Source organism: Choloepus didactylus, chromosome 8, assembly GCF_015220235.1.
Source record: "Choloepus didactylus isolate mChoDid1 chromosome 8, mChoDid1.pri, whole genome shotgun sequence".
Classification (NCBI taxonomy): Eukaryota; Metazoa; Chordata; class Mammalia; order Pilosa; family Megalonychidae; genus Choloepus; species Choloepus didactylus.
The window spans coordinates 35,430,996-35,443,738 of record NC_051314.1 but is presented as its reverse complement, the minus strand read 5'-3'; the positions used below and the strand labels follow the sequence as shown (position 1 = coordinate 35,443,738).

The 12,743-nt window shown below is 42.1% G+C and overlaps 1 protein-coding gene across 3 annotated transcripts in view; it reads left to right on the top strand.

Moving 5' to 3' along the window:
- The window catches only part of PLXNC1 (plexin C1), a 173,040-nt gene that overhangs the window by 40,479 nt on the left and 119,818 nt on the right, over positions 1 to 12,743 (top strand). For all 3 annotated transcript variants that reach the window (XM_037846051.1, XM_037846052.1, XM_037846050.1), the window contains exon 5: positions 11,304 to 11,418. In XM_037846051.1, coding sequence (XP_037701979.1) covers positions 11,304 to 11,418 — 115 coding nt within the window. The remainder of the gene's footprint in view (positions 1 to 11,303; positions 11,419 to 12,743) is intronic.

Below are 12,743 nucleotides of genomic sequence, written 5' to 3'. Positions count from 1 at the left end.
TCCAGAGTCATCTACTTGGAAGCTATTTCTGCCAATTTCATGAATCTCCTCACATCTCCCTGCACCACCCTGGGTATCTGCTTGCTTTGGTCCCGGTCACCTAATAGAACCAGGGCTGGGACCTCATCAGACCATGGGCCTTACAGGAAAGGCCTCATTTGTCTTTATTGCTCCATCCCTTAATGCCCACATGCACAGGATGTGTACAGGGTACCCAGAAAGCCCCCATGCACAGTAATTATAAGTTATCTGTAAGCTCCCACGATTGTCTGCTTAAATTTAATATTTGCCTCATAATCTTCTGTGTATTCCACGTTGACAGTCAGAAGAACTTAAAGCAGCCGCTGATAGCTCTTTTTAGGTCTTCAGTTGTTATTCACTTGTTCTAGACATGGGATGATAAAAGAGATAGTTTCTCAACTCAACCTGACAGCTGGGCTCCAAGGCCACATTCTCTATCAGATTCTCCTAAGGGTTTGGGGTTCACGGGGGAGAGGGGAAGATTATTAACAAGGGAGACTCAAACTGAAATCTCAGTGCTAAATGTGATTGTCCCCAGTATCCCAGAGTAACAAACAAAAAGCCAAATGATTTGTTTTTGGGCCTTGCCTTGTTCTCCTGTCTTGAGGTCTGCCTTCCCCCTCTGCTCCAAGAGATACCCCCTCCTCATGCTTTCCCAGGGCCAATCATTAACCTGAAGGGAACCCTCCCCACCAGGGCCTGTATTGTCCCAAAACTTGACCGAGATCATCCATGCACAATATGGCGGCCGTGTTCTTCTAAAGCCTGAGTTACTCGGTCGGGTCTGCTGCCCCGAGAGGTGGGCAGAGAAGGTACAGAGAAGGTGCAGCAGAGAAGGCCACTGAGGACTGTTGAGCAGAAAAGTCCAGCAGGACGTGACCCCTCATCCTTCAGTTTGCAGTTCTAATCCCCTTCCACAGAAGGCCTGCCTTGACTCCAGGCCAGGCCGCTCCATGTTCCATTTAGTCCTTGTGGTACCCACTGTAGAGACAGGAAGACAGGCTTAGGTTGTGTATTAGTTTCCTATGGCTGCTGCAACAAATTACCACAAACTTGGTGGTTTGAAACAACACAAATTTATTTTCTTACAGTTCCAGAGGTCAGATGTCTAAAATGGGTTTCACTGGGCTACAACCAAGGTGTTGGCAGGACAGTGCTCCTTTTGGAAACTCTAGGGGAGAATCCAATTGCTTGTCTTTTCTAGCTTCCAAAGGGGCCACTGCATTCCTCCCTCCTTCTTCAAAGCCAGCAGTGGAGCAGTTTCTAATCTCTGTGACTGTGACCCCTGCATCCATCATCATATCTCCTTTTCTGACTCTGACTCTCCTGTCCCCCTCATTCACTTGTAAAGACCTGTGTGATTACATTGACCCACCTGGATAATGCAGGTAGCTCAAGATCTCAGGATCACTAACATAATCACATCTGCAAAGTCTCTGATGCCATTTAAGGTAACACATTCCCAGGTCCTGGGGATAAGGATGTGGACATCTTTCAAGGACCATTACTCTGCCTGCCAAAAGCTGCACAAGTGGTTAAATCAGAAGTCAAATCTAAGTAAGGAAATAGAGAGCATGTCAGATGGTGATGAGTGTTATGACAAAAAATAAAGCTAAGAAGGGGGCTGGGTGTGCTGATTGGAAGCTGAGAGTGTTGCAATTTTAAATACAGAGGTCACTGAGAAGGCGACGTCCAAGCCCAGACCTGAAGGTACATGTTCAGTTTGGAGATGTCCCCCTTCATAGGTTATGGCGACATTTAGTTGCGTGAACAGGAAGACAGTTTGGCACAGAAGATGGTTCTAACTTGGCCTTTGTACTTCTCCCTCTCCTTCTGATCTGAGATGTGTCCTTAGGTGGATCTCAAGCTTGAAGGCCGTGCAGGGACTCCTTTATGGCCCAGTGTGACACTAATGGCACCACAAATGAAAATAATGGGGTTTGGGGATGGCCCCCCCACTTCTTGTGGGAGGACCTCATTGCATCAAGTAATTGTATAGAAGCAAGTAGGACAACTGTCTGTGGGATGGAAGCAGTGGGCAGCAAAGAGGACCGTGTTATTTGGGCCTCAAGGCATCACCAAATTACTCCAGAGAGAGAGGCTGAACCCAAGTGTCTGAGTTATTAAGAATGCTGGAAAGGATTTGGGGGAGGGGTCTTGGGTGAACCTGGACCCACTGTCCTTCATCCCCATTATCAGCTATTACAGGAGTTGTGAATAAATCCCACTTATTTGGAAGCAGAAGGTGTGGAGGGGATAGAAATGTTAAGGGGAACAGCTCTAACCTTGGCATCCCCGACATGTGGCAGTGGTTGGCACAGTGAGAGTGCCCACCTTGCTCAGAAGCCAGTTTTTTGTTTGGTAGAATTGGGAACTGAGGTCCTCAGAACTCAGCCTCCGAACTGCTTATCTTCACCATCTCTTTAATTGATGCTCTCTGATTTCCAAGTACCATTAGGAGCACCCCTTTTAGGAAATACATGTTTTAACGGAATAGATTTTTTTTTGAAACGACCTTATCTCAGGCAGAGTGCACTTTCATAAGTATGCATTGATTTGCTTTTAAAAATTCCTCAAATGTTTTCACTTGTCTTTGTGACCTTGTATTTGTCGTGTTCCCAGCAACTCCTCCACATTCAAACACAATGTTCAGATCTTCTTTTGAAGCCTTGTTGCCAGTCTTTAGTTTTTGCTTTTGTTATGTTCAGCTCTGAACACTTTTGTTCTATTGTATCAAGAGTGCACCATTTTGGATATACCAAGTATGGGATTTAATGTTGCTTTCAGGAGGACCGGGTTTTAATATCACTGCCACCTGTATAACTGGTGGGGAAACGGAGGCCCAAAGAGGCTAAGGAATGTGCCCCAGTTGCACAGGGAAGGTGTAGGAGAGCAGATTTGAGCCCATATTTTCCTGACTCAAGAGGCATCATTTTCCCATTTTCATTTCCATACTATTAAAAAAAAAAATGCCTGCCCAAGTTCTTCAGCTCATGTTTTGCATTTGAAAATAAAAACACCAACTTTTAGTACAATGATCGCCCACAAAAGAACCCCATGGGGTGAAGGCCACAGATCCCTTCTGTGTGAGTGTTTCAGCCTGCAAATGTGTTCTATGTGTGTTAAATAGCTCAACGTTTCAAGACAAAGGCTGATTTTCCACCACGCCAGTTAACAGGCCAACCCGGTGAACAAAAATCAATGAAACGACTTATGCTGGTGTCATGGAGAAATAGACAAGAATGCAGTCACTTTAAAATTTAATTCTTAATCCACTTCAGCTAACTTTTGTTGAATACCAGCCGTGGGCCAGGTCCTGTACTATGCCCTGGGGAAATAGAGGTGAATGAGGCTCTGCTCTGGGGAAGCTCATGGTTTAGTGTGGGAAGCTGCACTGAACAAACATTCCGGCACACGGTAGAAAGTGCTCTAATAGCTGGAGCTCAAGGCATAGGGAGACACCAAAGAACCTTGAGTCAGTTGGTGGGCAGAAGATTGTGATTAAGAATCTTCAAGGAAACCGTGAATGGCCCGGTGTGTGTGGACAATGCAAATGGCAGTCTAGTTAATGTTATGACCCAGATCCCTTTCTTGACACTACCGCTTATGCCATCCAAATTTTTGCCTAAATTCCATTTCACTTGATCATGTAACAACAACTGATATTTATAGAGCTATTATTGTAAGCACTTTAAATAGATGTACGTTTTTGTAACATCTCCATGAGATGGAAACGACTATTATTTGCATTTCTGCAGATGGAGAACTGAGGCACAGAGAGGGTATGTGGTTTGTCCAAGGTCACCAGCTTGTACGTGGCAGACCCACTGTCCCCTTCCTTCCCTAAGTTCTGGCCATCTGGTCTTTAATTAGTTCCTTGCAGAGACCAAGCTTTAAGTGAACTCAGGGTCTTTGCACATGCTTTTCCCTCTTCCTGGAATGCTCTTTCCACTACTCTTGGCATGGGTAGATCCTTCTCATCCTTGGGTCTGAGAATGTTATATAGACCAGGAGCATGTGTAAGATGCCATGGGGCTCTGAAAAGGGAGCGACTGCCTTTGTCTGGAGTGGGGCAGGCATCATGGAGGAGATGACATTGAAGAAGCCTTGAAGAAGGAACGTCTTTCACCAAGTGTTGATGGTCCTAGGACATTCCTGGCAGTAGGAACAGCACATATGAGGAAGAGCTTGGCATGTCTGGGACTGTGAGCATTTATCAAATATCTACCCTCTACCAGGCTCTGTGCACTAGATAGCAGGGATCGGTGTCTTTAGGAGTTTGCATTCTAAACAGAAAGATGGACTCATCAGCCCACAGTTACTTGGGGATGAGTTTGTAGAGGAAGGCAGAAGCTGGATCATAGAGTGTCAAAGTAAAGAGGTAAGCATGGAAATGTGTTGTAGACTCCAGGTCATGAAAGGCCACATGGGAAGAGGGGTTTAGTGAAGGCAAAAAGGAGCTATTAAAGATTTTTTAAGCAGGGGAATGATACAGTCAGCTGTGTGCTTGAGAATAATCTAGAAATCTATGTGGAAGTGGATCGGAGGATCTGGAGATGGGAAGGAGGGGGACTGGACTAGAAGCTGCTAGAGTAACCTTGGTGATAGCTGAGGAGGGAGGATGGACCACAGAGCGTAGTTTAGAGTGATGCTTAGAATTAATAGGTCATGATCAATTGGGTACAAGAGTTGAGAAAAAGAGCTGAAAAGGGCTCAAAGTTTTCTAACTTGATCCACTGCCTGGATTATTGTTCATTAATCAAGATAGAGAAGTGTTTCCCAACATGTGTGACTGGGACTTCCGATCCCTCAGAACATCCCTCAAAAGAAAAGGTTATTCGGTAAATACTTGGAAGATGGTGCATCATTCCTTCCTTGGGAAGTCACAAAGCCTATTGGCACGTTCAAAGCTCAGGGAAGCCCTGCAGCAGAGAAAGTTGTTTAATTTTATTTAACTAGTGTTTCCCAAATTTCTTGGCACTAAGACCCTGCTTTAATACTCACAATCTATATAGCAAAGAATTTTACCTTGCCCCAAAAGAGGCCTGGCCTTTGCCCTCAGCTTCTGGGAGGCAGTCTCTAAGTCCTTGGAAAGTCATGCCTGATAGGAGTGTTTTTGTTTGCATGGGACTTGGGGCTGTGCACCATCAGCTGAACCTCTGGAGGGGCTGGAGATGGTCAGCCACATGGAGGCCAGCCAGGTTTACATGGTTGAGTCCCATTAAAGAGTCTGGACTCCAAGGCTCAGGTGAGCTTTCCTGGCTGACATTGCTTTACACATATTGTCACGCATCAATACCGGGAAATTAATGCTCTCTGTGACTCCATGGGGAGAGGAAAACTGGAAACTCTGCATTTGGAACTTTTCTGAAGTCTGCCCTATGCACCTCCTCCCTTAGCTGTTTTTAATCCATATCTGTTAGCTGTAATAAACTGTAACTCTGCTTATAACAGCTTTAGGTAAGTTCTGAGAGTCCCTTTAGAGAATTATCAAACCTAAGGTGGTCTTGTTCACCCCTGAACTTGCAGTTGGTGTCTGAAGTGAGGGTGGTCTTGTGGGGACCTCCCCCTAACTTTGTAAAATCATAACATCTCAAGGAACACACTTTGATAAATGATGAGAAATGGCATAAAACCCACATTTTCCTATGTGGTCCATGCTCTGGAAAGATCTATTTACTACTCCGTTGGCATTTGTGATTTTTCTATCCTGAAACTCTGAATATTTTGAGCAATTTGCATTGCAGTGAGAATATGGACATCAGTGCCAGACTGCTGGGATTCAAGACCAGGCTCCAGCTCTTGCCTTGTCACATGACTTTAGGAAAGTTATGTAACCACTCTGTGCCTCAGTTTCCTCATCTCTGAAATGGGGGGATACCAATAGCATCTACTTCATGAGGTGATTAAAAGAGCCCATGGGAAGGGCTCAGCAAATGTTAGCGATTGTAAGAGGTAATATAGGGGAGTAGATAAGAAATGGACTTTGAAGGCAGGCTGCCTGGTATTGTACTTCAGCTTCTCTAGTTGCTAACTCTGTGATTCTGGGGAAGCAATGTGATCCTTCTATACCTTGGTTTCCACCATTTCTAAAGTGAGGATAATTATTGTACCTCCTTGGTAGGCTTGTTGTGAAGAATAAATGAGTTAAATCGTGTGCAAGGACATTGCCTGGCATGTTAGATGTTTTGGCTTAAAAAAAAAACAAAACTCCTAAATTGTCTCTGTTATTAGCATAATTTTTATCATGTTGATTGACTTTCAGCTTCAGTGATGAAGATTCAATTTTTTAGCCTTCCCAGCAGTTATTTTGGTCTTGTGTTTTGCTTTCCCTTTTCCTGACTCTTGGAGGCCTTTAATCCCAAGTTTAGGTTGTCACGGTGACTTCCTATTCTTTACTGTTCAATAGAATTTGGTTTCTTCATCTCCTGGACTGGCAACATTAATAAACGGCCCCTGATTCTGGGGACCACCTGGATCTTCCTTTGGGCTCCGTTCCTTTCCTAAAAATGCAGACATCTGTTTGAAATCACTTAGCAAAAGACAAAAGTCCTTGGTCTGCTCTTGTAGCAAAACGCTCCCTGAGTGAGTACCGAGTCTCCTGTTCCTTGGGAGAGAGTCTGGGTTTCTTGTTAAAAGTTTTCTGATATTATATCAGTGTAGAATCCTTGGAACGGTCACATGAGCCTCCACATTCAAGCCAATTACCTGATATTTAGTTACCAGATTCCTTCAGGGACTGTCTGCTCTTTGTGAACAATTAGATTAAAGGATGCTGATGAAATTCGAGTGGCATGGAGTAGAAGTTACATTTCTGAGTTCAGAGTTTCTATTTCAAGGTTGAATAAGTGGTAAATTTTTACTGAGAGGTTCTAGTCTAATGGAGTCAGATTCTCAAGGTCCCCTAACCCAGCCCATGGGCATTTCACCTGCTTGGAAACTACAGCTTCTTTTCAAATTGGTCTCTCTCTTCTTTATGTTGGCATGAAAACAATTAATAATTTAAACCATGCCCATTTAAAAAAAAAAATAGAAATACTGCATAAATACAATACTGTAATAATAAATTTAAAAGTCGATTCAGCTGGGCACTGTTCCCAGACTACCAGCTGAGCAGAAACACAGATAAGTAAAGAAGAAAAATGGCTATCGTGCAAATGGTTGCAGTCTCATTGGTTCCTGCTCCTCTTTTATTGCAAATATATGGTATCGAAGTTACATTATGAATAAATAGATTTCATGATGCAACCTGGAAACCTAATCACCTTTAAAACATTTCTATGGGGGCAAAACGTATTCCATGTTATAACCAAATGGTTTGTAAGCACATTTTTGGAGCACAATAAATTTGTAAGTTGGGGATCCCCTGGAATTTTAACCTACAGTTGGATGGTTTGTATTCAGGACTAGCAATAGAAGAAAATTAGACGCCCTTCAGAATCCCCACCTCTGTGTTTCCCTCCCAAATCCCAGCTGCTCATTTCATCTTAGAGACACTGCCTCACCTTCTCTCCTCTCTGCTCCTGAGGTTCCCGTCCCTGCCTCCTCGTCCTGGCCCAGCCCCACCCTCCCACCCCCGGTGAGGCCCCAGGAAGCCAGGAGGAACTCTGAAAGCATTTGTCCTGGGGAACCTTGTTAAATGGAGGTTGAGTCACAGGTGGCCGAGCAGCCAGGTGGCCAGACTGGTGGCTTTGAAGCCAGACATCAGCCACTTAGCAGCTGTGTGACATTGGCCTATTACTGCACTTCTGGGTGCCTCCGTTTCATCCCCTATGGAATGGTGAGGACTGACTGTAAATACTCAGAACGGGCTGGCACCGAGCCAGTGCCCCATCTGTGCTTCAGGGGAGGTGGGGTAGGTCTTCAGGGATGTTTTGGATTACACAGATTTCCATGAACTACCTGAGGAAGCAAAGCCACTGTATGAAAGTGCTTTCGTAACTTTAAACGGCAAACTTAGAAAAAAGTGCTTGGAGCCTCTGTGTTCATAAGTTGTGGCCTGTGTAAGTCTGGAACATACTTTTCTATGAGATGGGACTTTATTATTATTATTTTGAACACATTAGCTCTATAGCACATTTTTATAGCCAATGAATAAGAACAAGCCTTCTTAAATTATTTCATTCACTTAAATGTTTCCATATACAATATTTTTCACCTAGGGAAAGTTGTGTATTTTTTTTTTTTATTGTTAACTTTTTGGACTTTTGTTCTTGGTTTTCTTTCTCCTTCAGGCAATCATTTCTTTGCATTGTTGAGCAGATTCTGTTTTCTAATTTATACATAGGTTAGTGTTTGCGTGTTGGCTTTGTCATGTAGACGTGAGATCTAATTGGAAATAAGGACTAGAAATATGAAATACTGCTTGGGAGTCTGAGGGCTTTTGGACTGACCTTCAGTAAAGGATGGGGCAAAAAGAAAGCAAAAGGTAAAGAAAGCAAATATATCTTTGCCATTTTTTTTTTCTGCAATGCACTCATTCTAATCCAATTTTCCTCTTATCCATGGCCTTAAGAAATTGAAACGAAGCCAGTTGAGAAATCAGCCTATCTGTTGGGGACAGCCTCACCAAGAATTGGGTCCAACAATGAGGTTTCGTCTTATTTCGCCAATGTCTTAAGCATTTATGAACTTGACCACTGCTTTTCTTGATATATAAGAGTGAGAGTTTTCAAAAGGAATTGTTTCAAAGTAACTGGTTTTGTTTACTAAAGTATGGAAGTTATAAGATATTCTACCCCTCCTTAAGAAATTTGAATGTGTGGGTAGTGTGCTGTCATGAAAATTTTACAATCTGCAATATTTGAGAAGTAATAAGATACTGTTGTTGGTTGACCATCTGGTTATACATTCTTGGTGTCACAGTTTACGTTTTTCCTTTTTTTTTTTAATAACTGAGAGGCAAGGAATGGAAGTTCAGAAATTTCAGAGGTGTTTAATAAACAAGGAATTCAAGTTTAGTTGCTTAAGTGATTAGATTTTGGTTTGACCTTATGCAAAATAGGAAGTGAAAGGTTGCTATGTATTTTCTTTTCTCTTTTATTTTCAAAAGATAAACTGAAAATCTTAGCTCCTAATTTTGATCCCTCTCTGGCCCCAGATTTGAAGTTTTAGCTTATGTTACAAATAGTCTCTTTAACGTAAGTAGGAGACAAACATAAATCATAAGAAGACTCTAAAAACGAAAATAACCAGCAGAAGGCACCTATAGAGATTTCATATTTCATCCATTCATTCAAAAAATATTTATTTGAACTCTAGTATTTGCATATGATGCTGCCAGACACTGACGGATTTGCTGAAGAAATATTAAAGATGTTCTCTCTTCCTTTGAGGAGCTTAGAGCTTACTCAGGGAGAACTGACATGGACGTATGAAACAGTTAAGTTGTAATTCAAGGCAGCATATGATTAAATACCAAAATGTGTGGTTCTGACACAAAGTGCTTTAAGAGTTCAGAAGAGGGAGTGATAACTCAGTGGCGCTATCATTTTCTGCCTACAAATTGGCGAATTGTAGCACTGTTTATATGAAATATTTTACACTTGTTTTTTTGGCAGCCTCAGGCCTTGACTCCCAGGCAGCATTAAGAGCTTACAAAAGTATTTGTGCTCCAGTCTGTCTAGAACTGGCTTAATTTTTTTTTTCTTATGGGCAGAGGAAGTGCCTTATGCAAAACCACAATGCCTTTGAGAGGCAGGTAGTAAATGAACAGAGCCATAATCTGTTTCATTTAAAAAATAAGGAACCAGCGTTGTCACTCTGTGTTCAATCCAGAAGTACAAGTGCTTGCCCCTCCACTGCAAACTCTCCTTGGCTTTGAGAGGCGGTTTAATTTGAACTTAATGTCTGTAACAAATGAGCTAGCCATCGAGGGTCAGATAAATTGATGTCTTTGGAGAATTGTTGATGAGAATGAGACAGTAAGTCCCCATGGTCATGTTGGAAAAGGAAGAGACAGGTGTAGGGGAATTTGGACACAGATGTGCTCCCTGGGAGCAGGTTCCCCAAAATGTCAGAATGTGATGACATGCTGAAGTATTGCGGATGGGGTGATGTTTAATGAAACTCTCTGGCTTCCTGTTCTATTTTTGTGATATTCAAATCAGCACAGAACTCAAAGGCAAAGCCATGGGGCCTGCATTCTTAAGACTAAAAAAGAGAAAAAAAAAAAGAGAGGGAGAGAAAAGAAGAAATAAAACCCTTGTGAAGTCAGATATGCTATTGGGCCTATACCTTATTCCACTCGGCTTCCCCAGGGACTCCCCACATCTGAATGTCATCATTTGGTTGATTTTCAGTCTCATGATTCATGTATTTTCAGTTGCCTTTAAAAGTCGCTGTCGCTGGTTCTCCCCCACCTCTCCGTTTTAACCTTAGGCCTTGAGGAGGCAGAGATAGCAGAGGTGTTTTGTTCTTTCCTTGATGCTATTCAATGGAATGACAACAGAGCCAGCCAAACACTTTTTGAAAATAACGTGGCACTTGGTGTTTGTTCCTCTTGTTGGGTTGGGTGACCCATCTGCTGAGGTAAGTTAGCGTGACCTAGGGCGACCCAGACATCAAGCCAGCCTGTGATAGCACCACTCCACCTCTGATCATTTGTTTATCAAAGTCACCCTGGCCATAGCTGAAGACTTATTTGGGGGCATCCTCTGAGCTGGCTGACTTGGGGAAGTGGCCCTGGAAAATGTTTCACCCGTATCATTTGATATAATTTGCTAACTGTCTAAATAAATGTTATGTAGCAAATGGTTATGGAATGTCTTATCAAATTTTTGGTCAGACTGCCCTTGAAATATGTGTATTTAATTAAAAGACTGTAAAGCACAGAATAATAGCTTTGTTATTATTATTTCTTACAAAGAAGTTACACAGTAGGTTGGTTATCTTGAGAATGAGTTGCAAACTTAAAGTTTATACAATATGTAAACCTTTCTTTGGCTGTTATTTGCTGAGTATTTCTAAAAAGGAGCTCTTTATTTTAGAATCCATAAGTGGATGTAGTTTGGGTATATTTGGCTGTCATCTTGAGAAGCTCAGAAGTCTAAGTTCAACATATTGCCTACGTTTGTTCTCTGCTCCTAGACATGACTGAAAAAAACCTTCTGTTGTTTTCCTGTTGCAATTCATGATTTTAGCATCATGTTCCTATTCTAGCTCAAAATCAATAATCCACTCTACTAAGCCTAGGCATTTTGTACTGAAGCCAAATATGAGGAAGTTTTAACTAATGTTGTGTGGAGTTGCTGTTTTGTTGGCTTTTTTTGTTTTCTTTTTAGGTGCACTTTTCAGGGAGATTGCCTACCTTTAGAGGACTCAAGAAACTGGCTGGATATTTCATCTGGAGCTGAAAAGTGCCCTAAAATTGAGATGATTCGAAGTAGTAAGGATAAGGTAAGAGGGAAGATTTTAATTTGTCTCGATTGTATTGTCTAATTTTGTAAAATTGATGCTGAGTACCTTCTGTGTGTAAAATAACCAAATAAACTTAGTGAGAGGAGTCCATTCATTTAGTCAATGAACGCTGAGTGCCTACCAGACGCCATGAGCCCTGCAGGACGCTGGGGATATAGCAGAGAACAAGGCACATCGTGGACCTGTGGAGTTTGTCCTCTTGCGGTGCTAAAGATGACCCTCAATGGTTACATTTAAAGACCACCTTTTAACTTAATAGAAAAACATTGACATAAAAACATCGAGGAAAAGAAATTCGGACTCATGGTCAACAAGAATCCTTAAATGTGCCTTAATTTTAGAATTTTGTTTGTGTTATGGTGCCTTTACCCAATGTGTTCAGGATTCTCCTTACAATTATCCTATGAACAAGGTGGCAAGTAATATTGGTAGAGAGGGAGAGAAGACCAGTGTGGGACATGAGTATTGCCAGCGGAGGGCACCTGCTATGGACATACGGCCTATGGCAGCACCTCAGCCCCGTCACTGGATGAGAGGAAGGAAGCAATGAGCATATTCAAGCATTTTCTGATACACATATCAACCATGCCCTATAAAAATGGAATTCCTGCTTTGCAATCTCAGTGACACTGTAAGGAAACATTTTCTCCCTAATCATGGCTCTCGTATTATGAATAATTGCACAGAATTCCCATCAGCAGCCAGTTGACCTGTCTGTTGAGCTGACTCTGTTTTATTTGAATGCCACATTAACAAGGAAATGGGCCACATTCTCTTTTCCTTTACACTTTTGCCATTTCAAATAGCAAGAACCACACCATTTAAGATGATTTAGCATTTAATAAAGAAGAGCCAGAGCATTTAATGAGGGATAGATAAAAGAATCAAACTTTCGAGTCATAACTGATCAGAATACACCGATTTAAAGTTATTTGCCTTTTGTCACTTTCTGTGGTTGTCCTGGTAGCGGAGGGGGAAAACCTCCAGAGCCCTCATCCAAGCCTCCACCAGTCCTGAGTAAGAGTGAACAGATTCTGCAGAAAAGATGCGAGTCTCCATGCATAGGTTTGGCCAGTTTTTACTTCTCTTTATCAGCCTCAAAAACAGCTGACTTCAGTGCTAATAGAGAATGGTAGAAAATACTACGATCCTCATATAAATGTAGGATTCTGCTAAGTGGTTGAGATTATGCAAGATTCTTTTCTTTTATCATTTTTAAGATTTTAAGGGCAAATCCTTCAGCTAAATGTAGTTGGGGAAAGTAACTCATTCATTACTTAAAAAATTCTTCTTGCAGACTTGTT